The following is a 26006-nucleotide window of genomic DNA, read 5'->3' as shown; positions in this document are numbered from 1 at the left end:
TTGTAAAAAAATAAGTTAAGTACGTGGACGAGTAAATATGGAGGCCATACGGGGATTCCAGGAACTGTATGGCTGAAAACAAGCCCAAGAGATAGTTGAATTGGCCAAAGATTAGCACAACAACGTTTAAGCAATTCGAGAGGCTGTCACCGAGCCCCCCCCCCCCCCGATTCAGCCGACGCCTTAACCTCATGCCTATGGACAAAGCGGGCGACGACCCATATTTAGAACCCGTCGCCGACGGCCTTTACAAATGCGATCCGCAGAAAATTTCTTTTGTTTTGTTGTTTTTCATGATTAGGAGTCCCGTGTGATCTAAAGGACCATTAGATAATGGTATAGGGTCCTTATAAGCATAATGATAAGATACTTAGGATCACAATCTGTGATCACAACGAAAAAGAATTCGATAAGAAATGGAAGTAACGATGTGAATAACACAAGTTGAATGATAAAACTTAGATAATCAAGAATTCGAATTTCACGATTTTGAATGTAGTAAACAAGAGTTAAAGTATGTATTATATGGAAAGTTTGCAATTAATGTTCAATGTAAACGTCATTTTTTAGATGGCGGAAACAAGAAATGAGAATGATGATGATGATATATCACAACATGATACATTCGATGAGAAAGTTATGGAAGCGGCGGAAAAACTTATACACGCCAACCTTCCTAAGTTAGCTATGATGGCAAAATCGATCCGATAGCAAAATCGAAGAATTAAAAGTGGTGTTTTGGGAGTGTTTTGGGAGTGTTTGAAAGTGGTGTTTTGGGAGTGTTTGAAAGTGGTGTTTTGGGAGTGTTTGATGCTATGATGACTAGCAAAATCGAAGAATTAAAAGAATTGATTGAAGGATCTAAAAAGAAGGGTAAGGAACGAAGGTGCACATATAAGGACTTCATGTCTTGCAATCCTACAACGTTTGATGGCAAAATCGATCCGATAGCATTCCAAAGATGGATTTCAAACATAGAGGCGGTGTTTATACGAAGTCGGTGTGATAAGGAAGATCAAGTGATGTTTGCTACTGGCCAACTCGCTCTCCAGGCGAAAGATTGGTGGGATGCGCATAGCAAGGAAATAGGGGAGGATAGACTCAAAATGATGACTTGGCAAAAATTTAAGGAGCCCTTTATGAGATACCATTGCCCTCAGTCAGCTATTGATAAGATTCAGGAGGATTTCTTGCGCCTCCGACAGAAAAACGAGTCAATAAATGAAATATCAAATACCTTCATGGATAAGATGAAGTTCTGTGGGGATTTTGTGAAGACTGAAAGGATGAAGATCAATCGCTTTTACGGGGTATTGAAGGCGGAATTTAGGGAGTTCATCACTCCCTCGAAATGTGAGACCCTTGATGAGCTTATCAATCTAGCACGGGATAGAGAAATCGAAATTAAGAGGCAAGAAGAACGTGGTGAAAAGAGATCAAGTGAAAAAGGTGCAAGTTCGAGTTCATCTAAAAAGGGGAAGTATCAAGAGCAAGGAAGGAAAGATAAGTCGAAGGGTGGTATTACTCCTTGCAAGACTTGTGGAAAACTTCATACTGGAGAGTGTCTGTTAGGCAAGAAAGGGTGCTACAAATGTGGTAAGGAGGGACATTCGTCTTATCAATGTCTAAGTAACCCGAAGACTTGTTTCAATTGTTCCGAAAGGGGGCACCTTAAATCGGAATGTCCAAAACTTCAGCAAGAGTCGCAAAAGGAAGAAAAGAAGCAAGAGGGTTCTAGGGCTAAAGGAAGGATGTTCCAAATCACATCCGAGGAGGCTAAGGTTCATCCGAATGGCGTTTCAGGTATCTTCTTATTAAATTCTATGCCGGTTCATGTTTTGTTTGATACCGGAGCCACTATGTCGTTTATTTCAAATGAAATCGTACAACATCCTTCATTTAAGATTGAACGAATGCCGATGCCTTTAGAAGTAGAAATTGCCGATAGTAAAACCTACATGTTACACGAGATTTGTAGAAATTGCAAATTTACTATAGAAGATGAAGAATTCGATATCGACCTCATACCTATGGTTTCGGGGGAATTTAAAATGATAGTGGGAATGGATTGGTTGGCACGACACCATGTAGAAATTAATTGTGAAAGTAAGATAATGTTAGTTCAAGCTCCAAGTGGAAGGCATTTGAGTATTCAAGGGGAGAGAAACGTGAAAACCAAATTGTGCACCCTTGTTCAAGCTGTTAAACACGTGCTTAACGGGAGTAGAGTATACCTAGCATATGTAGTAGACGCTCGACAAACCCTCCCGAAACTTGAAGATGTTGAGGTCGTGAATGAATTTCGGGATGTATTTCTGGCGGAATTGCCGGGACTCCCTCCCGAACGAGAAATAGAATTTCGTATCGAATTAAATCCGGGTGCGAAATCGGTTGCGAAGGCTCCCTATAGGTTGGCTCCCACCGAAATGCGGGAGTTAATGACTCAATTACAAGATCCTATAGATAAGGGCTTTATATGCCCGAGTGTGTCGCCTTGGGGAGCGCCTGTCTTATTTGTTAAGAAGAAAGATGGATCGATGCGCATGTGCATCGATTATAGAGAATTAAATAAGTTAACCGTGAAGAACCGCTACCCTTTACCTAGAATTGACGATCTTTTTGATCAATTACAAAGGGCGAGTTGGTTCTCTAAGATTGACCTGCGTTTGGGGTATCATCAAGTCAGAGTACGAGGGGAAGACATTGCAAAGACCACATTTAGAACCCGATACGGACATTACGAGTTCTTAGTTATGTCCTTTGGATTAACAAACGCTCCAGCAACGTTTATGGATCTTATGAACCGGGTATGCCGACCTATGTTAGATAAGTCTGTGATTGTATTCATAGACGATATCCTTGTTTATTCGCGAAGTAAGGTTGAACATGCGACGCATTTGCGAGAAGTACTTGAAATACTCCGTAAAGAAAAACTCTATGCGAAATTCTCAAAGTGTGCCTTCTGGCTCAGAGAGGTGCAGTTTCTCGGCCACGTAATTAACTCGGAAGGTGTTTTGGTAGATTCGTCGAAGATTGATGCCGTGATGAAATGATTTCCCTGAAAAATCCAACTGAAATAAGAAGTTTCCTAGGCCTCGCGGGGTACTACAGAAGGTTTATTCAGGATTTTTTGAACCTACCTTTAATCAAACTAACAAGAAAGAAAGAAAAGTTTGTATGGGGTAAAGAACATGAGGAGGCCTTTCGAATATTAAAAGAGAAACTGTCGAGTCCTCCGGTCTTGACCTTGCCAGATGGGGCCGAAGATCTGGTTGTTTATTCAGACGCTTCGCAGCAAGGCTTAGGTTGTGTTTTGATGCAATGGGGAAGGGTTATCGCATACGCTTTGCGACAATTAAAGCCCCATGAGGTAAACTACCCAACACACGATTTGGAATTGGCAGCGGTAGTGTTCGCTTTAAAGATCTGGAGACACTACCTATATGGTACGAGATGTACAATTTACTCGGATCATAAAAGCCTCAAATATTTCTTTGAACAGAAAGACTTGAATATGAGGCAACAAAGATGGTTAGAACTGATTAAAGACTATGATTGCGACATCTTTTACCACCCGGGAAAAGCGAACGTGGTGGCTGATGCACTAAGCCGAAAGGAGTCTCCACCTTCGATTCGAGTGAGGTCCATGAAGATGATAGTTACACCACGTTTGCTTGATATGATACGAGATTCCCAAATAAAGTCGCTTGGAGCGGAAGATTTAAGAAAAGAAAGATTAAAAGGTGTAGTCGATCAGCTAGAAGAAAATTCGACCGGACTCAAGACGAGATTCGGCCGAATTTGGATACCTTGTTTCTGTGAAGCTAAGATTGTGTTACTTGAAGAAGCCCATAAGTCACGATATTCAGTCCACCCCGGGGCTACAAAGATGTATCGGGACTTAAGGACCAATTATTGGTGGCCGGGCATGAAACGTGATGTTGTTAAGTATGTCGCGAAATGCTTAACATGTTCCCAAGTGAAAGCAGAGCATCAAAAACCATACGGGGAATTGCAACCTTTAGAGATTCTGATATGCAAGTGGGAGGAACTAACGATGGATTTGGTAACCAAGCTTCCTAGAACGAAAAAGGGGCACGACACAATATGGGTGATCGTAGATCGACTTACGAAAAGCGCTCATTGTCTACCCATTAAAGAAGCTTACTCTTCCGAAAGGATGGCATAAATTTATATGAAGGAAATCATATCTCGACACGGGGTGCCCGTGTCAATTGTATCGGACCGGGACTCTAGATTTACTTCTCGCTACTGGCAAAAGTTTCATGAGAGTGTGGGCACGAAGTTACATATAAGTACTGCCTACCACCCTCAGACTGACGACCAGTCAGAAAGAACCATTCAAACACTTGTCGATATGTTAAGAGCATGTGCCCTAGACTTTGGGGGAAGTTGGGATGACCATTTACCACTAGTGGAATTCTCTTATAACAATAGTTACCATAGTGGCATTCAAATGGCTCCTTATGAATTATTGTACGGGAGAAAATGTAGAACTCCCGTATGCTGGGGTGAAGTGGGGCAGAGGGAGCTCGCACCAAGTGAATTAATAGCATTAATAAATGAAAAGATTGAATTGATTAGAGCTCGACTGAAAGCAGCCCAGGATCGGCAGAAAGCTTATGCAGACAAGAGAAGACGTCCCATCGAATTTCAAGTCGGAGACTACGTTCTACTAAAAGTATCTCCATGGAAGGGTATAATCCGTTTCCGCAAACGGGGTAAGCTAGGTCCTCGATATATTGGACTGTTCAAAATCTTGGCTCGAGTTGGAAGGGTTGCATATCGATTAGAATTACCGTCTGCTCTAGATAGGATTCACAATACCTTCCACGTGTCGCAGTTAAGGAAGTGTCTTGCGGATGAAACAACTTTAGTACCTCTCGATGATATTGAGTTGGACGAGGGGTTGAACTATGTCGAAAGACCAATAGCCATTAAAGATGTCAAGGTGAAGAATCTCCACAACAAAGCTGTTAGACAAGTGTTGGTTCAATGGCAACACCGAAAGGGATCGGAACTTACATGGGAATCAGAAGATGAAATGCGAAGATACTACCCTTTTCTCTTTGGTATGTCAATGTTTAATGCGTTATGTGTCTAGGTTTCGGGGACGAAACCTTCTTATGGGGGGTAGACTTGTAACACCCCAAAAATATTGTTAGACATAAGTTAAAATGTAATAATAAAAGGGTAGTATTTAAATTAATTAAGTGGTTGAATGGAGGGACTAAAGATGTAAATGCCCAAAATTAAGTTATTAAAATGTTAAATGGTAAAAACCCACACACAATTCGTGTGTGGGGTTCTGGTCGATCGACAGGAGAGGAGCAAGGGGGGTAAAAACTCTAACTTCACAAAATCCACAAGAATTACTAGAAATCTTAAGGAAATCGAAAGTATAATCAGCAAATTCTAAGCTCCTACACCTGTTCTTCGAAGTTGTAAGTTCAATTTTGTGATTTGCTAAATTGTATGAAGTGGGTCTTAACCCAAGCATGAGTGCATGACATAGGATTCGTGAAATTTAGTTAGGATTAAGGAATAGAATAAGAATTATGGCAGAATTTATGTTTGAATTTGGATGGGTTGTTGTGATTATAGCAAAAACCCGCTTGTTAAGAAGCTAGTAAGTGTAGGATGATGGAATGAGATCATATAACTAGAATTTTGATTATGAGCTTGATGTGATACATGAATGATGAATAAAATTGATGTAGGATGAAGTAGTTACATAAATCCGAATAAATATGAATGTTGTATGATGATGAACTAGTAGGGATGTGCTTTATAGTCTTGTACCGTATACCATGATTATGATGCCTACAAGGTGTTTGATGAAATGCTTAAGAGATAATGTATATGTGATATGGAAAAATGGCTGAATGAATTTGATGGACTAAATAAACGAATGAATGTTGTAATGTAGGCTTGAAGGAAGAAGGTACAAGCACTAGGAAAACGGAAGGCACGCAAGATCGAGGTATGTTCCATTGCATACAAAACCTCACTTAAATTTTGTTAATAATTATGATGAACAACACTTGTTATAATGAATATGGTGATTAGTAAGTGGATAGTAAATCCCTTGCGGAATTGGTTATGCTAACGAAGGTCATGATAAGCTATGCAAGTCGACCAGTTCGAGTTGAACAAGTCGAGTAAGAATAAGGTACCATCCATTTAGAACGGGTGGTCGTGAATGCAATAACGAATGTATGAAGTTCAATCCGTTAAACGGATAGAACGAAAGATTTATGTTGAAAGCAATTAACCCGATGTTACCGGGTCGTAAGTGTATGCTTGAATCTCATCATGAGAGTATCTGCCATACCCATTTTATTGGGTAGTCGAACGCGTAAGAAAAATGAAAGCACATACATGAATGGAACCAAAATAATGGTATTATGATCAAACAAGTATAATGAATGTAGGTAAATCCTCAATTTAGGCGACTTGGAGAATCGGAGCAAGCACGTGTTCATGATCACCATACCAAATGCTTCCGCTAGCTTGTTTTTATGCTTTTGGTCCAAAACTTGTTTATTTTGCATAACTTTGTTAGTAGACAAACTTATCGAAACTTGTTGTCTTGGTTTTTAGTAGTACCTTGTCGAACGAATCGTAGAATTGTATTTTGTTTGTTTATGTTTAAAACAGGGTATGCTCGTTTTACGGACGGGTCATGCCCAACTTTTGTTAAATTAATGCACGTATGTTATTAACAACATTGTTTTAACTTGCGAGAAGTTTGGACACTTTTATGAAAAGTTTTATATTTCTAGTGTCTTTTAGTCGTCTTTTATTAGACGTAAAACGCGGATCTTACAGTTTGAATATTATTGTTAATGTTCATTTTTTGGACAAGTAGTAGTGTTAAATATTATTTTTAGTGAATGGGTACTGCTTTAATGAATTGGTTAGTAGGAAAACTGTTAGAATCTGTTGAGCAGTGTTCGCTTCAACATACATTATCATCTGTTGATCATGGTCTGTTAAAGCACTGTTGTCCAACAATGTCTGTTCAACTGCATCATCTGTTAGTCCATAGCAGAGGTTCTCTTTGGCAGACTTTTGGTTGAACCGTCTCGATGTTTATCAGCAGATGTTCATCATGATGCGTGTGTAAAAAGATGTTTGAAATCCTCTGTTGAACTGCATCATCTGTTAAGGCACAACAGATGTTAGCAATCTATTATGTGGAATGATCAGCAGATGTTATGTTTAGCAGACCTTTGTTTCAACAGCAGATGTTTCAGATGTTTAAAGATTGTATCATTTGTTAAGTATCAGCAGATGTTAGCTTTATGATGCTTTTGTATTCATATTCAGCAGCAGAGGTTGTGTTTATCAGCAGAGGTTATTTGCTACAACAGTCTTTGTGTTTATCAGCAGAGGTTGTTTGGAACAACAGACTTTGCTTAAACAGATTTTCTGTTTCACAGAGCTTTTGGTTTGTCAGACTTTATCTAAAGAGATGTTGAGTGCATAAATTTGTTTGTAGTTAGAGGTTAATTGAAGTGAAGTTATGACAATGAAGAGCTAATTAAAATATATGGAGAATGTACAACAAAGGTTTAAGTTAATATAAATAACAAGATAAGCATAGATGATTATAATTTAAATATTCGTAAATCATAGGTTTTCAAAATATAGAAGTTTGATACATCACCATCCCATAATTTATCTCAAATGAGATAATACCAACAACCACAACTATCTGTAGACTTTTTTTAAGATCTGCTTGACTTTTTCTTCAGAGTAGACAAATTTACATATCATATTTCTGTAGATACCATTGGGCTTCGTGAACTTCTTGGTGAATTGACAAGCCGCGTATCTAACTCCCTTGCCATGATTCTCCCATCGAAAGTCAATTACAGTGTCAACTCCATTCAGATTTTCAACTGTCATCTTCAATGTTCTATTAATCCTTGATAAAGAGGCTACTTTCACATTCAGACGCTTAAAAATAAATACAAAATACCAAAAATTAATAAGAAATAAATAATGTATTTAAGGAAGTAACAAAAAAATGCTTAATTGTAACAAACATTTAACATCCAAAGGACGAGGCATAATATATTAACATAATAAACTTACAAAATGTTTGCTGCAATACCATATCAATTGTAAGGGATATACATTAGGATCAGCTTCATAATCTGAGACAACGGCATCAAAATCTGCGTCGTCGATATCATCGGATGATTCATTCGATACAACATAATCACTGTCAGAATCTATGTCGTTGGATTCTTCAACATCCGACTGGTAATCCTCGGTAATTGGAGCAACTTCTAAATTGGGTGAGGAAGTATCGTCTTTCGGACTGTCATTGGCTTTGGGTGCAACAATCTCACATCCATTCAAATCAAAGGCAGTAAGCAGAAATATGTAATCCGCTACGTATCTTAAAACAAGTACAATTCTTGTTTGCATACACATGTAGTGTACAACCTTTTCCCATCCATCGGTTATAAAGTAACAATTCCAAAGAGTATCACGTTGAAGTACTACATCAAAAGAGTCCCACGGATTCACATAGATCTTAAATGTCTCTCGAAGTTTACCAACTCCATTACTGACGTTAACTAACTCCTTGGGTATTAGCTGAACAAAGAGATATAAAATTATGAAATCAACAAAGGTACAGTAAAATTAACAACTATATCACTAATTACTATAGTAACATTTAAGTATTTGAATAAAATACCAAAACTTACCAACACGTCCTTACAAACATCAGTAAAACTATTGGAGAATGAATCCATACATCCAAATTTCCTCTCAAATGATATTGATGTGAACATAGCAATCATTGGGAGTTTTGTTGGATAATGATGAACTTTTTCAAAAGGTGTCAGCAGATATGTATATGGTGCAGTTTTTTTAAATACCAACAGACATCCTTCTTTCAATGAAAGGCCAGAGACAACTAAGGACCATCCTTCTTTTAGAGCAAAGTTTACCAGTAACTTCTTTGAGTAAATGATTGTTTGCAAAGTTTTGTGGTATTATCTGTTGAGTTCAAGTATTTAAGTATTGGCAATTGTTATACGTGAATTAATTGTTTTCAAATTTTTGTGGTATTATTTGTTGAGTTTAATATTTATCGATTTATCTAGAGTATATCAATAAATAAAGATTCCTCTAAATTCTGTAGAATCGAGTAGCACTGTCAATAACTTTTTTTCTGCAAGTCCATAAATAAAAGATTTGTCATTTAATCATATTATTTAATATCAAGTAAAAAAACAACAAAATATACCTTATCGATTGCTTTCAAGAAACCAAATGTAACACCATATCAAAGAAAACTTCAATTCGGAAACATTATAAAAAAATAAAAAAGCATGTAAAATTAAATTGATACAACATCTAAAACATGCAATACTGAGAACAGTCTTCATAACAGTTGTTAATCATGTGCATATGAAACTAATGTGTATACAAATTTTAATAAATATTATTATACCTTGATCGAAGTTGTTGATGATGTCAAAAGTAAGAAGTATTCAAGTGGAGTGATTCAATATTGAAATGGACATCGGTGATTAAAACTTAAAGCACTTTTTATGAGATCAGACAAACAATTTTGTAAAGGGATTTGGAGAGTCGTTAAAAAGGTAAAGTGTGTTTCTATTTGCCTCTATGTAAAAAGGTAAACCGCCATTGGAATAATAAATTACATTTTACCGCCATTGAGATAAGGAAGTTACATTTTACCCCCTAATAATACAGTTGTCATTTTCAAATAATTCAAATCATTTTCAAATAACTCAAACCATTTTCAAAATACGTTGAAAGTCTTTTTCTTGAGTGCTCAACAATCTTCTTCATTCAGATATTTGAAATTATGGATACAGATAATAGAATTTCAAGTAAGTATGAGCTGTTCTTTCAACCAAGTCAAAGTTAAGTCTGTGCTGAAGCAAGGAAAAAAGGAAGCGTGTTCTGCAACAAAAGCGAAACAACAATGGTTTTCATGGTACATCAACATCTGATTCTGTTAAAAGGATTCCATTATTAAACACTCCAAGTGGTATGTTTATATGTTTGCAAACAAAATTTTACAAGGAATACATATTTATATGTTATGTTTTGGGAATCCTTCCACATGTTTCGTATTTTACAAGTTTCAACAACCAATGTTGAAAGAAGGAATGTGTATCGTTTTCCTGCTTATACTACTCCAAATATTAGTAGTAATTTGTTTCACTCATCTACATAAGTAAAAGGTATACTTACGACAGAGATTTTTTGGTAATTTCCAAAAATTTTCACAATACGTTCAAAGTTCTTTTCTTTTGTGGTCAACAATCTTCTTCATTCAAGTATTTTAAATTATGGATACAGATAAACACAATTTCAAGTAAGTATGAAGTGCTCCTTCAAGCAAGTCAATGTCAAAGCTGTGCTGAAGAAAGAAAAAAGGAAGTATGTTCTTCAACAAAAGAGAAACAACACAGGTTGTCATCCTACATCACCATCTGATTATGTTGAAATGATTCCATTTTCAAATACTTCAAGTGGTATGTGTTATAGTTTTGCAAACAAAATTCAAAAGAAATATGTATGTATATTTTATGTTTTTGGAATCCTTACATATGTTCTATTTTACAAGTTTCAACCACCAATGTTAAAAGAAGGAATGTGTATCATCTTCCTGCTTATGCTACTCCAAATATTAGTAGTAATTTGTTTCACTCATCTACAGAAGTAAAAGGTATACTTACTGCATATATTTTTTGGTAATTTCAAATAATTTCACAATACTTTCAAAGTTCTTTTCTCGAGTGGTCAACAATCTTCTTCATTCAAGTATTTTAAATTATGGATACAGATAACACAATTTCAAGTAAGTATGAAGTTGACCTTCAAGCAAGTCAACGTCAAAGGTGTGCTGAAGAAAGAGAAAAAAGGAAGTATGTTCTTCAACAAAAGAGAAACAACAGAGGTTGTCATCCTGCATCAACATCTGATTCTGTTGAAAGGATTCCATTTTCAAATACTTCAAGTGGTATGTGTTATAGTTTTGCAAACAAAATTTAAAACAAATATGTATGTATATGTTATGTTTTTGGAATCCTTACATATGTTCTATTTTACAAGCTTCAACCACCAATGTCGAAAGAAGGAATGTGTATCACCTTCCTACTTATGCTACCCCAGATATTAGTAGTAATGTGTGTCACTCATCTATAAAAGAAAAATCTCATCAAGGAATGTACATCATACTCCTTTTGGAAGTACTAAGCAAACATCCTATTTTGTTGAGAGGACCCCATTATCAAATATTACAAATTGTATGTTTTAAATTTTTGGAAACAAAATATTTGTTTAATCTTAGGTTTTATGAATTGTTATATATATATATATATATATATATATATATATATATATATATATATATATATGTCTTATTTTACAAGCTTCAATATAGGTGGAATATCTAAAATTGAATTACCAATGAGTGATGAGATGTTAGCAGATTTTGTGGTTAAGAAGATTCATAGAATTTCTAAAGGTATAAGATACGAATGTAAATTCCTGTTAAGTTTTCAATATGTAGATAACTTATGTTGACTTATAAATTTGCTAAGTCTGTAGATTATATTGATCATGGAGATGCCATCGTTGTGTGTTCTAAATCTGATGCAATGTTATGGGAAGATGAAATGCTTAGGGGAAATAAAAAACGTAAGAAAACATCCTATTCTCTTTGTTGTTCAAATGGAGATGTTGAGCTACCACCACCGCGTACACCTCTTCCATTACTACGTCATTTATATAAAAGTCATACCTCACAGTCTCACAATTTCATGGATAATATTCGAGCATATAACATGATGTTTTCCTTCGCATCTCTTGGTGGGAAGGTTGACAAAAAGTTATCAGAGAGGTAAAGATCCTTATGTATTTAGACTACAAGGTCAGAATTACCATCGAATGGGTAGTCTACTTTCGGACGATGGGGAAGAACCCAATTTCTCACAGCTTTAAATATATGATTCACAAAACGAAGTGGTAAATCGTCAAAAAGCAGTAAGGTAATTTCTTTATGATAATTGTGGCATTTATGAATATATATTTTGCTTCTTGGTATATGTACATTCATTATCATTTAAAATGAATCTAAATTTAACACTTTATATTTTTGGCAGTTCTCAGATAGAATCCGAAACTACAAGAAACAATCAGCTTGATAGTACAACCATCAAGGGTCTTAAAGATATGTTGCGTTTCTTGCAATCCTCTTGTCCAGTCCTTCAGAATGGTAAGAGATTTTTTTCAAGAAAATGAGTTTCAAGATGTAAGCTTGAAGCTTATTGGAACAAGAGATAAGGATGGAAGAGTTCACAATTTGCCACAACATCAGAAATCGTTGCGTTAATAACTGGTGATTTTGATGGAGCATTTGATAAACGTGACATTGTTGTTAGAAAGAAGTCTGGTGGTCTTCAAAGAATTAGTGAGCTTCATCCCTCTTACCTTGCTTTGCGATATCCACTTATTTTCCCATATGCAGAAGATGGTTATAGAGTTGGTATTAAACATAGAGGGATTGCGATTGATAATGAGGTACTTAGAACCAATCTTACAATTAGAGAATTCTTTTGTTACAAAATTCAAGATAGACAGAATCAGTTTTAATTGTTACTCAATGCGAAAAAACTATTTCAGCAGTTTTTGGTTGATGGATACACGATGATAGAATCTGCCAGGATGAATTATATAAGGACACAACAACCTAAACTTAGAACACAAAGTCTTAAGAACTTGAATGCTACTGTTGAAAGTGGAGAGAATAATGCCTCAAGTTGTGGTAAACTTATACTTTTACCTTCATCATTTACTGGTGGTTCTAGATATATGATGTAAAAGTACTTGGATGCTATGGCAATTTGCAAGTTTGTTGGATATCCCGATTTATTCATAACGGTGACTTGTAATCCAAACTGGCCTGAGATTTACAGGTGTTTGCACGATAAAGCTCTTAATGCTGAAGACAGACCATATATTATCTGTAACACCCTTAAATTTTTCACTTGATTTTAATAATAAAATACACCAATTTTATCAAAATATTATTTTAGTAACATAACATCCGTTAACGGAGTCCTTAAGTACGTCAACCTTAGTCGACTAGTGTATAAGTTAAAACATACCAAAAGTAGTTTAACAAGTAATTACAATTCATACATAAGACTACTAAAGATTTAAAACATTGCGGAAGCTTTCAAAATGTAGTGTTCGGTTCTTCATCATTCGCTCGACCGCCATCCGTAAGATCCATTACGTCACCTATGGTCAAAACCATTAAAACATTAGTTTTGATGTTAATAAATAATATATAAACACGAGAACTAACTTCTGATTACGAATATTAAATTGCAAGTTTGCAGGTTCCACCGTAATTTACGGTGTCACCGTAAATTACGGTAGGTCCTGAAAAATTTTGGTTTGCCGTAAGACAGGGGCAAACCACCGTAAACAAATGACCTCTACCGTAAATTACGGTACCACCGTAATTTACGGTAGTCCCTGGGCATCCATATGTTGTTTAAATTGTTCTTTATGCTCAACCCCAAATTCCGGGTTTTGCTTTTCTAGCATACTTATATTCTAAATTCTTGTATTTTTAATATGTTATCAACCAACCAATATCAAAGATCAATCCATTATATTCCGAGACATTAACCATGCCTTATTTTGATTATTCGACCCGTTTGGCTCGTCTAAGGAATCCTCCCTTTTTAACGACTACCAACGAGTTCTAACCAACTTTGACCTATTATTCAATGTAGTGTCATCTTCGCTTAAATTCAACAACTCTTATTCTAAAAATTCTATTACGCATTATGTGATTATCAAAATCTACTTAATGTAACGGGTCAAGTTACATACCTTCAAAGTAGCCCTTTTTTACGTGGTTCGCCACCCGCTTGTCCGCTTGACGCTCCTGCGCCCGTTCCTATTGAGTTCAATTATCATATGTTTAGAACTCTCTTTTCAAATCATCATTCGCATAATACACTAAACATCATGATTATGCGTTTAAACTTGGAATTTCAGTTTTAAGCCTTCATAGAGGCATTTCAACAAACACTTCTTGAGCAGATTTTTACATAATTATACATCACATCTATAGTTTATCGTTTAGCCATAATTTCACATAAATTCACCATTTTACATGATTGTAAGCTCCTAATTGCTGAAATCATCTCAATATTACCAAATTACACTAGATTAACAATCTATTTCCTAGTGTTCATTCCAATTCACATAACCCATTAATCACCTATAATGGTGATCATAGTTTCCATCAAAATTCTACATGATTTCAGCCTCTATTTGTCTAGGGTTTGTCTCTAAACACCATAGTTATGCCTAAATCATCATAAGACGAACATGCAACTAGAATCTCAGATTTTTCCCCAATTCATGAGAATTCCAAGCTAAGAGTTTTCATTAAATTTCACATACCTTATAATCCTCTTGCGATGAGGATCACGATTCTAAGCTTGGATTTTCGTTTGGACCAGATTTGCTCCTTCAATTGAGAGTTTAAGCAGAATTTAGGGTTTGAGAAGTGGGGATCGCCCCTTTTCTTGCTCCTGGTCGACCAACACCTCAAAATGGGGTGTTTGGTTTTGTTTTACTAATTTAGTAACTCAAGTTTTAAACTTTGGCAACTTAAGTCCCTCCATTTTAAACAACATTTAATTTAGTGGCTTTTAATTTCTACTATAGGTTATTTCTAAACAATTAACCAACTAGGTTAAAATTTCTAGTTGGTGAATTCTCATTTATTTATACTTTATATAATTCTGATATAAAGTTTTATATTTTCGGGGTGTTACAAGTCCACCCCCCTTAAAAGGGTTTCGTCCCCGAAACCAAAGTACGTACCAAATAATGTTGGGTGGAGGCGTCGCATCTCCTCTTCGGGCTCCCACGTGGTGTCCGAACCTTTCCTGTGCTCCCATTTGACCCTGACTTGGTTAATCACCTTGTTCCTCAAACTTTTCTCCTTACGTTCTAAAATCGCAATTGGTTTTACTGCATAGTTGAGGCTGTTATCCACCTCGATATCATCATAGTGGATATGAGCAGTTTCGTCGGCCAAACATTTTCGGAGGTGCGACACGTGGAACGTGTTATGAATCCCACTCAACTCCTCGGGTAATTCGAGACGATAAGCTACTTTACCAACCCGTTCAGTGATCCTGAATGGCCCAATAAATCTTGGGCTTAGTTTCCCCCTTTTTCGGAATCTAATTATGCCTTTCCATGGGGAAACTTTCAGCATAACCATGTCTCCAACCTGAAATTCAATTGGCCTATTCCTTTTATCCGCATACGCCTTTTGCCTGTCTTGAGCCGCTTTCAAGTGTGCCCGAACTATGTCAATTTTCTTATTTGTAGTTCGGATTATATCAGTAGGTGCTTTCCCTCGTGGACCCACTTCTCCCCAACATACCGGGGTTCGACATTTTCGGCCATACAACAGTTCATACGGGGCCATTTTAATGCTCGTGTGATAGCTATTGTTATATGCAAATTTGACCAAGGGTAGATGGACATCCCAACTACCTCCGAAGTCAATAATGCACGCCCGCAGCATATCTCCCAATGTTTGTATTGTTCTTTCACTCTGCCCATCCGTTTGTGGATGATAAGCAGTGCTAATGAATAACTTAGTCCCCATTTGTTCTTGGAATTCCTGCCAAAATTTCGAAGTAAACCGGGTATCCCTATCAGACACAATGGATACCGGCACCTCATGACGTGCTATTATTTCATTCGTGTAAACCTCTGACATCTTTTCTGACGTATAAGTCTCACGGATCGGGATGAAGTGAGCACTCTTCGTCAATCTATCTACCACTACCCATATGGCATCAAAACCACGGCTCGTTTTAGGCAACTTGGTTAATAGGTCCATTGTAATATGTTCCCATTTCCAAACCGGAATTTCTAACGGTTGGAGTTTGCCGTATGGTTTCTGATGTTCCGCCTTGACTTGTAAACATGTCAAGCATTTTTCTACATGTCTCACTACATCCCTTTTCATTCCGGGCCACCAATAGTTTTGCTTCAAATCATTGTACATCTTGGTCGTTCCCGGATGAATTGAGTAACGGGATTTATGAGCTTCGTTAAGTAGAAGCGTCTTCACTCCACAGGTATGTGGGACCCATATCCTTCCGGATCGAGTCTTCAACCCGTCATTCCCATCCGACAAATCCTTCAACTGACCTATAATTCTTTCCTTCTTCCAATTCTCTTCCTTCATTGCTTCTAATTGCGCCTCTCGAATACGTTCAAGTATACCCGAGGTCACCACGAGTTGCATCGATCTAACTCGTATTGGGACATAGTCCGCTTTTCTGCTCAGAGCATCCGCCACCACATTAGCCTTTCCGGGGTGATAATGTATTTCACAATCGTAGTCTTTCACCGTTTCCAGCCATCGCCTTTGTCGCATATTTAACTCTTTCTGATCGAAGAAGTATTTTAAACTCTTGTGATCGGTGTATATGGTGCACTTTACCCCGTATAGGTAGTGCCTCCATATTTTTAAGGCAAATACCACCGCAGCCAATTCAAGGTCGTGTGTAGGATATTTCTTCTCATGTATTTTCAATTGTCTCGAGGCATAAGCTATAACTTTGCCCCGCTGCATCAAAACGCATCCGAGCCCGACAGTGAAGCATCCGAATAAACTACCATATCTTCGACCCCGTCCGGCAATGTCAGTACCGGAGCTTGTGTTAACTTCTCTTTTAGCGTCTGAAACGCTCTTTCTTGATCGACACCCCAAATAAACTTCTCTTTCTTTTGGGTTAGCTTTGTTAGCGGTAACGCAATCTTGGAGAAATCTTGAATGAATCTCCTATAGTATCCTGCAAGCCCCAAAAAGCTTCTAATTTCCGAAGGGTTCTTCGGGTGATTCCATTTTGACACAGCCTCAATCTTGGACGGATCCACCAATACTCCGTCGGCACTTATGACGTGGCCAAGAAATTGTACCTCTCGTAACCAAAAGGCACACTTAGAGAACTTCGCATACAGCCTTTCTCGTCTAAGTGTCGCTAACACTTCTCGTAAGTGATTTGCGTGTTCAGCTTCACTTTTCGAATACACCAAGATATCATCGATAAACACGATGACCGACTTGTCTAAAATTGGCTTGCAAACCCGGTTCATGAGGTCCATGAAAGCCGCGGGTGCATTTGTTAGCCCAAATGACATTACGAGGAATTCATAATGTCCGTATCTTGTGCGGAAAGCCGTTTTCGGTACGTCTTCTTCTTTGACCCTTAGTTGGTGATACCCAGATCTAAGGTCAATCTTTGAAAACCAGTTCGCACCTTGCAATTGGTCGAACAAATCATCTATCCTCGGAAGCGGGTATCGATTCTTTACCGTGAGTTTGTTTAACTCCCGGTAATCGATACACATACGCATGCTTCCGTCTTTCTTTCTAACGAACAACACCGGTGCGCCCCAAGGAGACACACTCGGCCTGATGAATCCCTTATCAAGCAAGTCTTGGATTTGGGACATCAACTCTTGTAACTCCGACGGTGCGAGTCGGTATGGAGCTTTGGCTACGGGTTTTGCGCCCGGAATCAATTCGATTCCGAACTCCACTTCCCGTTCAGGCGGTATTCCCGGTAAATCCTCCGGGAATACATCTTGAAAGTCTCTTACTACTGGTATATCTTCAATCTTCCGTGATTCTTTCTCGGGCTCATTTGCGTATATCATGAACGCCTTGCATCCTCGCTTCATAAGCTTGTGAGCTTTCATCATTGAGCACACTATGGGGTTACCTCCTTTTTCGCCATAAATGGTAACGTGTTTCCAGCTCGGAGATGTTAATTTAATCTCTTTGCGGAAACACACGACTTTTGCATGGTGCTGGGCTAGCCAATCCATCCTGACGACTACTTGAAATTCCCCCATTGACATCGGGATTAAGTCTATCAAGTATTCCTCATCATCGATGCTTAATTTACAGCCTCGACAGACATCACAAACTATAAAACTTTTATTGTCCCCTATTTCAACCTCTAAGGGCACATGCAATTTTGTCAATACAAATGAAGGATGTCGAATAAACCCATTCGAAATGAAGGATTTATTCGCACCCGTATCAAACAATACACGTGCTGGAATTGAGTTAATCGTGAATATACCTGAAACCACATCGGGTTCTGTTTTCGCTTCAGCTGCGGTAAGTTGGAAGGACCTAGCCTTTGCTTTGGGGGCTTCTGCTGGAGACTCCTTCGCGTCTTTCTTTCCAACTAAGTCCGGGCATTCGGACTTTTTATGGCCGGGTTGATAGCAATTGTAGCAAACTGATACTTTTCCCGGGCATAGCGAGGCCGTGTGCCCCGTCTTATTACATATGGGGCATGGCTTGTCTTTGAATCGACATTCCCCCTTGTGTCCTTTCCCGCAAACTTTACAATTTGGCAACCCACCCTTAGCATCCCCTTTCTTTCCCGATTCTCCCGTTCGGGCTTTCTTTGTAGGGCTTGGATTTACATCGTGTGCCCTTCGCTCACCTCTTTCCACTTGTTTCTTTAACTCGATTTCACGTTCCCGGGCGGTGTTGATAATCTCCGTGAGGGTCTCGTATTTTGACGGAGTCATAAATTCCCGGTATTCAGCACTCAACATATTGTAATAGTAATATATCTTTTGTTCTTCAGTGGTGACTAGCTCATCACAAAATCTGAGCTTATCCATGAAAATGCCCGTGATCTTATCGATTGTTTCACCCTTTTGTCTCAGCTGGCTGAATTCTTCTTTGATTCTGTTAATAACCGCTTTGGGACTGTGGTGTTTAAGGAATGGTACCTTAAACTCGTCCCAAGTCATAACCCTCGCCGCTTCGGCTCCCATTTCTTTCTTCTTGTTATCCCACCAATCCTTGGCTTGATTTCTCAATTGACCCGTTCCGTAAGCAACAAAATCACCTACGTCACAATGGGTTCGTTCAAACACTCCTTCAACATCGCTTATCCATCTTTGGCAAATTATCGGGTCAACCTCCCCGTTATAGATTGGCGGTTTACACGCCATGAATTCTTTGTATGAGCACCCTTTACGTTCTCCAGTCTTGTCTTTCATAAGGTTGACCGTATCCTCCAACCTTTTAACTCGTTCTTCTACGAGTGACAACACCGTACCTTGAATCTTGTCTATAAACCCAGATAGACTGCCTTCAATTACCTTTCCTACTTCCTCGGCAATTATTTCTTTCATTTGTTCGGTGCTTGTCGGCACCGGATCATTATTGCTTCCTTTCGACATCTTGAAACTGAAATGTTTACATCAAGCGTTAAACATTTCATTTATGACATTGCTTTGTTTGTTTCGGTTTAGCCAAGTTCCTAACTTGCTTTAACCGTTCACATTTAATGCACTTTCCGGGTTTGAGTGTGTTAACACACTCTTCCCATGCATATCAATTCGTTCCTCATTCCTTACATAAGACCTAATCTACTAACATAATAAGTTAATTCTTACCGGACGATCGATCAAGCTTGAACCGAACACTTTGTTGACAACCTTAAGCTCTGATACCAACTTGTAACACCCTTAAATTTTTCACTTGATTTTAATAATAAAATACACCAATTTTATCAAAATATTATTTTAGTAACATAACATCCGTTAACGGAGTCCTTAAGTACGTCAACCTTAGTCGACTAGTGTATAAGTTAAAACATACCAAAAGTAGTTTAACAAGTAATTACAATTCATACATAAGACTACTAAAGATTTAAAACATTGCGGAAGCTTTCAAAATGTAGTGTTCGGTTCTTCATCATTCGCTCGACCGCCATCCGTAAGATCCATTACGTCACCTATGGTCAAAACCATTAAAACATTAGTTTTGATGTTAATAAATAATATATAAACACGAGAACTAACTTCTGATTACGAATATTAAATTGCAAGTTTGCAGGTTCCACCGTAATTTACGGTGTCACCGTAAATTACGGTAGGTCCTGAAAAATTTTGGTTTGCCGTAAGACAGGGGCAAACCACCGTAAACAAATGACCTCTACCGTAAATTACGGTACCACCGTAATTTACGGTAGTCCCTGGGCATCCATATGTTGTTTAAATTGTTCTTTATGCTCAACCCCAAATTCCGGGTTTTGCTTTCTAGCATACTTATATTCTAAATTCTTGTATTTTTAATATGTTATCAACCAACCAATATCAAAGATCAATCCATTATATTCCGAGACATTAACCATGCCTTATTTTGATTATTCGACCCGTTTGGCTCGTCTAAGGAATCCTCCCTTTTTAACGACTACCAACGAGTTCTAACCAACTTTGACCTATTATTCAATGTAGCGTCATCTTCGCTTAAATTCAACAACTCTTATTCTAAAAATTCTATTACGCATTATGTGATTATCAAAATCTACTTAATGTAACGGGTCAAGTTACATACCTTCAAAGTAGCCCTTTTTTACGTGGTTCGCCACCCGCTTGTCCGCTTGACGCTCCTGCGCCCGTTCCTATTGAGTTCAATTATCATATGTTTAGAACTCTCTTTTCAAATCATCATTCGCATAATACACTAAACATCATGATTATGCGTTTAAACTTGGAATTTCAGTTTTAAGCCTTCATAGAGGCATTTCAACAAACACTTCTTGAGCAGATTTTTACATAATTATACATCACATCTATAGTTTATCGTTTAGCCATAATTTCACATAAATTCACCATTTTACATGATTGTAAGCTCCTAATTGCTGAAATCATCTCAATATTACCAAATTACACTAGATTAACAATCTATTTCCTAGTGTTCATTCCAATTCACATAACCCATTAATCACCTATAATGGTGATCATAGTTTCCATCAAAATTCTACATGATTTCAGCCTCTATTTGTCTAGGGTTTGTCTCTAAACACCATAGTTATGCCTAAATCATCATAAGACGAACATGCAACTAGAATCTCAGATTTTTCCCCAATTCATGAGAATTCCAAGCTAAGAGTTTTCATTAAATTTCACATACCTTATAATCCTCTTGCGATGAGGATCACGATTCTAAGCTTGGATTTTCGTTTGGACCAGATTTGCTCCTTCAATTGAGAGTTTAAGCAGAATTTAGGGTTTGAGAAGTGGGGATCGCCCCTTTTCTTGCTCCTGGTCGACCAACACCTCAAAATGGGGTGTTTGGTTTTGTTTTACTAATTTAGTAACTCAAGTTTTAAACTTTGGCAAATTAAGTCCCTCCATTTTAAACAACATTTAATTTAGTGGCTTTTAATTTCTACTATAGGTTATTTCTAAACAATTAACCAACTAGGTTAAAATTTCTAGTTGGTGAATTCTCATTTATTTATACTTTATATAATTCTGATATAAAGTTTTATATTTTCGGGGTGTTACATTATCTCTAGATTATTCAAGTGTAAATTGGATCATCTTATAAAAGATTTCAAGAAAGATAAATTCTTTGGTGATATACAAGCAGGTACCCTTTGGTTATATTTTTTACTTTGAACATCTAATTATATTTATCTAACAGCTCACTGTTGAAAATTTTCAGTTAGGTATACAGTGGAATTTCAGAAGCGTGGACTACCACATGCTCACATATGTTTGTTCTTGGGTGCTGAAAGCAAATTTCCAACTGCATCTGATATTGATCGTGTTATTAGTGCTGAGATACCAGATAAAGAAAGAGATCCTGAATTATATGAGCTTGTCAAGCAATTTATAATTCATGGACCATGTGGTATAGACAACCCATTTTGTCCATGTATGGTTCAGCAAAAATGTTCTAAAAAGTTTCCCAAAAAATATGTAGGAGAGACTTGTGATTTTTCTGAAGGATATCCTGTCTATCGCCGTTGTCAAACAAGTAATACAGTAGTAAAGAATGGTGTGACACTTGATAATAGATTTGTAGTTCCTTACAATGCTCTCCTGCTCAGAAAATATCAATGCCACGTTAACGTTGAATGGTGCAACCAGTCAGGTTCTATCAAATATTTGTTTAAATATATTAATAAGGGGCCTGATAGAGTCACTGCTTCTGTTTTTCAAGCCAATAGCACCAAGAATGATACGGAACAGACTGTAGCTGTAGATGAGATAAAAGCATACCTTGATTGTAGATATATCTCTGCTTGTGAAGCTGCTTGGAGAATATTCAAGTATGATATACATTATAGATCTCCAGCTGTTGAAGTATTACCTTTTTTATTGTGAAGATGGTCAGAGTATTGTGTATAACTATCATGATAATTTATGTGATATTGTTATGACTCAACTGTGAAAATGACAATGTTCACAGAGTGGATGAATTGTAATAAAGTCGATGAATTTGCCAGGACATTAAGGTATGTTCAGTTTCCGGGATTTTATGTATGGAATGCTAAAAATCGTAAATGGAATCGAAGAAAGCATCCGTATGGATCAATTGGGAGGATACATTATGTCCCACCATCACTTGGTGATTGCTATTACCTAAGGATTTGACTGAATCATATTAAGGGACCAACCTGTTTTGAAGATATAAAAACAGTTGATGGGCAGGTTTTTCAAACATTTAAAGATGCATGTTTTGCACGTGGACTGTTGGATGATGATAAGGAATATGTTAATGCTATCAAAGAAGCTAGCAGATGGTCAACCAGAGATTTCTTGAGGACTTTTTTTGTAATGTTGTTGCTATTAAATTCGATATCTCATCCTGGTGTCTTTTGGTCAGAAACGAAGTCCCTGTTATGTGAAGACATTCTGTATTAGCAATGAAAGATAACTGGTATTGCAGGTAATGTGATTATTTTATTAAAGTTATATACAACTACAGTACAATTATGTAATAACTCTGTTATTGGGAAAAACTAATACTTTTTTTCAAAATTTGTTTTAGATTTAGATCTTCAACAAGAAGAACTTGAAAATATCTGTCTATCTAAAATTGAAAAGTTGCTACTTACCAATGGAAGTACAGTGAGAAATTTTGATGATATGCCAAGTGTTCCAGACAATTATGTTTCATCCTCGAACAATCGATTGATAATGAAAGAATTATCGTATGACAGACTAGCTCTTCAAAGGGAACATGATGGTTATGTAAAGTTTTTAACTACAGAACAGGAAAAGATATATAAAATTGTTATGGAAGCGACTGGAAAAGGTGATGGAGGTGTGTTTTTTGTATATGGTTATGGTGGAACTGGAAAGACGTTTATTTGGAAGACATTCTCAGCTGCATTACGATCAAAAGGTGAAGTTGTATTGAATGTTGCATCCAGTGGAATTATTTCACTTTTGTTGGATGGTGGTAGAACTGCTCATTCAAGGTTTGTAATTCCAATCAACATTAATGAGAATTCAATATGTTCGATAGAGCCTAATACTGAGTTAGGTGATTTAATTAAAAGAGTAACTTTGATTATTTGGGATGAAGCACCTATGACTCACAAGCATTGTTTCGAGGCTCTTGATAGAACAATGAGAGACATATCACGTTCTAGTTAATCGAACATGGAATCCAAGCCGTTTGGGGGAAAGGTCATTCTATTTGGTGGTGATTTTAGACAAATTCTTATGGTCATCACTAAAGGTGCCAGAACAATGATAGTCAATGCTTCTTTGAATTCTTCTTATATATGGCGGTACTGTCAAGTACTAAAGCTAACTGAGAATATGAGATTAGGAGTTGGTTGTCAGGAAGCAGATTTGAAAGAAATAAAGGAATTTGGAGAATGGATTTTAAAGCTTGGTGATGGTCTGCTTGGTGAAGAAAATGATGGTGAGATGGATATTGAAATACCAGATGATTTACTTATTCATGACCAAGTCAATCCTATTTTTTCTCCATTTCATTTATATATCCGGACATGAATAAGTTTTTGTGGGATTTAACGTATTTCCAACAAAGAGCGCTTGCTCCAACTAATGAAGTAGTGGATTCAATAAATAAAGAGTTGTTAGAGAGTCTGCCTGGTGAAGAAAATGTTTATTTTAGTTCAGATAGTTTATGCCAATCTGAAGAAGAATCAGAGCTTAATATGACATTGTTTCCTCCTGATGTGTTAAACAATCTTCGTTTATCTAGTTTACCTAACCATAAATTAGTACTGAAACTTGGTGCTCCAGTGATGCTACTCAGAAACATTGATCAGTCAAATGGATTGTGTAATGGTACACGTTTACAAGTCACAAGGCTTGGAAAAGTTGTGATTCAAGCAAAAATTATCACAGGGACTAATATAGGTCATCATACTTTGATTTGAAGACTGAAGATGACACCTTCTAACAAAAGAATACCAGTGAAGATTTCTCGAAGACAATTCCCACTTTCACTGTGTTTTGCTATGACAGTAAATAAAAGTCAAGGACAATCATTGGAGCATGTTGGTTTATATCTTCCACGTCCAGTGTTTAGTCATGGCCAGGTCTATGTTGCTGTATCTAGAGTAAAAAGTAGGAAGGGGTTGAAAATTTTGATTTGTGATAAAGAGAAACGAGTCTGTACAACCACTACTAATGTGGTTTACAAAGAAGTTTTACAAAATCTATGATGATACTAAACATTTGTCAACCTGCCAACGTCTGTTGGGTATAATGGAGGAACTGTTGTTAGCAAATGTTTGTTGGAAAGCAATACAACATTTTGAAAGCATATGATACTTGCTCTGCATTAAGCCTATCCTGAGAACACATGTTGTGAAAATGTTTATATCTGGCGTTGTAGTAACAAGTTTGCAACTCTCATTTTTAATGAGAGTACGAAATTATTTGTTAATAACATTATTCTCTTAACATTTGTTTACTAACCTTTGTAATTTCTGTTGACTGACCTTTTTAACATGGGTTGACAAACATCTGATAGTTACTATCTATCCATCTGGCAAGCTCTGTTGGAGATAACGGATGACAGTTTCTAGGAAAGTCTGTTGGAAAGCAACATAAGTTTTTAACAGTTAATAGACAACAGTGGTTTGCTATCAACATAATAGAATTGTTGTTGAATAAACCTATTGACCATTAATTTATATCAATTTTGTAAGTCTGCACTAATTATTTTTTTACTCTCTGTCAATATGTGTTAAGCATGGTTTTCTAAGAAATGACCCGTGTTTGCACACGGGTCTTACCGCTAATACTATATAATAAAGAAACCAATGGGGGGGGGGCACGTGTCATCATTGAAGCCATCTATTTTTTATAGATAATTAATATCAATTAAAAGATAATTATAAAATTAAATTTAATATAAATTAAATAATTCGTATAGAAGATAATATAATATTTTAAAATATTTATTAGATTTCAAAATTATTTATCCTAAATTTAACAAAAGATGTACGCTAAATATAAATTAATATAATGTAAATGATTTATTTATTTTATTAAACTAAAGTAGTTAAGGGTAGAACCTATTTCAAAAATGTTTATAAGGGGTAAACAAAAGCGGTAATCACTATGTTTACGTGAGATTTATAAGAACCATCACCGCAATCACCTCATCCATCGTATATCGAGTATATCCGTTAGTTTTTTTAAAGATATAAATTTTTATTAGATTCATTCAACCTGTGTAATAAACGAGGTGTTTTAAAGATATACCATTTTTATTTTTTACTATACAAAATTATATTTATGCAACTCATATAATGCATGGGGTTTTTAAAAATATAACTTTTTTTTATTATATAGTATATAAAATTAGATTTATTCAATCCATATAATACACAGGGTTTATAAAAATATAACCTTTTATTGTTTGGTATATAAAATTACATGTACTCAACCCGTATAACACATGAGATTCATAAAAATGTAACTTTTTTCATTATTTAATATATAAAATTAAATTTACTCAACCCGTACAATACACCGGCTTCTTAAAAATATAACTTTTTTATTATTTAATATATAAAATTACATTTATTTAACCCATGTAA

General features: G+C 36.5%; 3 protein-coding genes across 3 annotated transcripts; all 3 read left to right on the top strand.

The window, feature by feature from the left end:
* The first annotated feature begins 818 nt into the window (after nt 1-818).
* On the top strand, nt 819-3053 carry LOC110888666. Its single transcript, XM_035980145.1, has 2 exons — nt 819-2410; nt 2636-3053. Exons 1-2 carry the CDS (start codon nt 819-821, stop codon nt 3051-3053), a joined length of 2010 nt encoding a protein of 669 aa, XP_035836038.1.
* Nucleotides 3054-4477: 1424 nt separating this feature from the next.
* On the top strand, nt 4478-7446 carry LOC110888665. Its single transcript, XM_022136180.1, has 4 exons — nt 4478-5093; nt 5951-6004; nt 6682-6734; nt 7354-7446. The coding sequence occupies exons 1-4, from the start codon at nt 4478-4480 to the stop codon at nt 7444-7446; spliced, it is 816 nt and encodes a 271-aa protein (XP_021991872.1).
* Nucleotides 7447-23936: 16490 nt separating this feature from the next.
* On the top strand, nt 23937-24332 carry LOC110888664. Its single transcript, XM_022136179.1, has one exon. The coding sequence runs from the start codon at nt 23937-23939 to the stop codon at nt 24330-24332; it is 396 nt and encodes a 131-aa protein (XP_021991871.1).
* Nucleotides 24333-26006: the final 1674 nt, after the last annotated feature.

Source organism: Helianthus annuus, chromosome 11, assembly GCF_002127325.2.
Source record: "Helianthus annuus cultivar XRQ/B chromosome 11, HanXRQr2.0-SUNRISE, whole genome shotgun sequence".
Classification (NCBI taxonomy): Eukaryota; Viridiplantae; Streptophyta; class Magnoliopsida; order Asterales; family Asteraceae; genus Helianthus; species Helianthus annuus.
The sequence above is the reverse complement of the archived record's forward strand: the minus strand, read 5'-3'. Positions and strand labels throughout refer to the sequence as shown.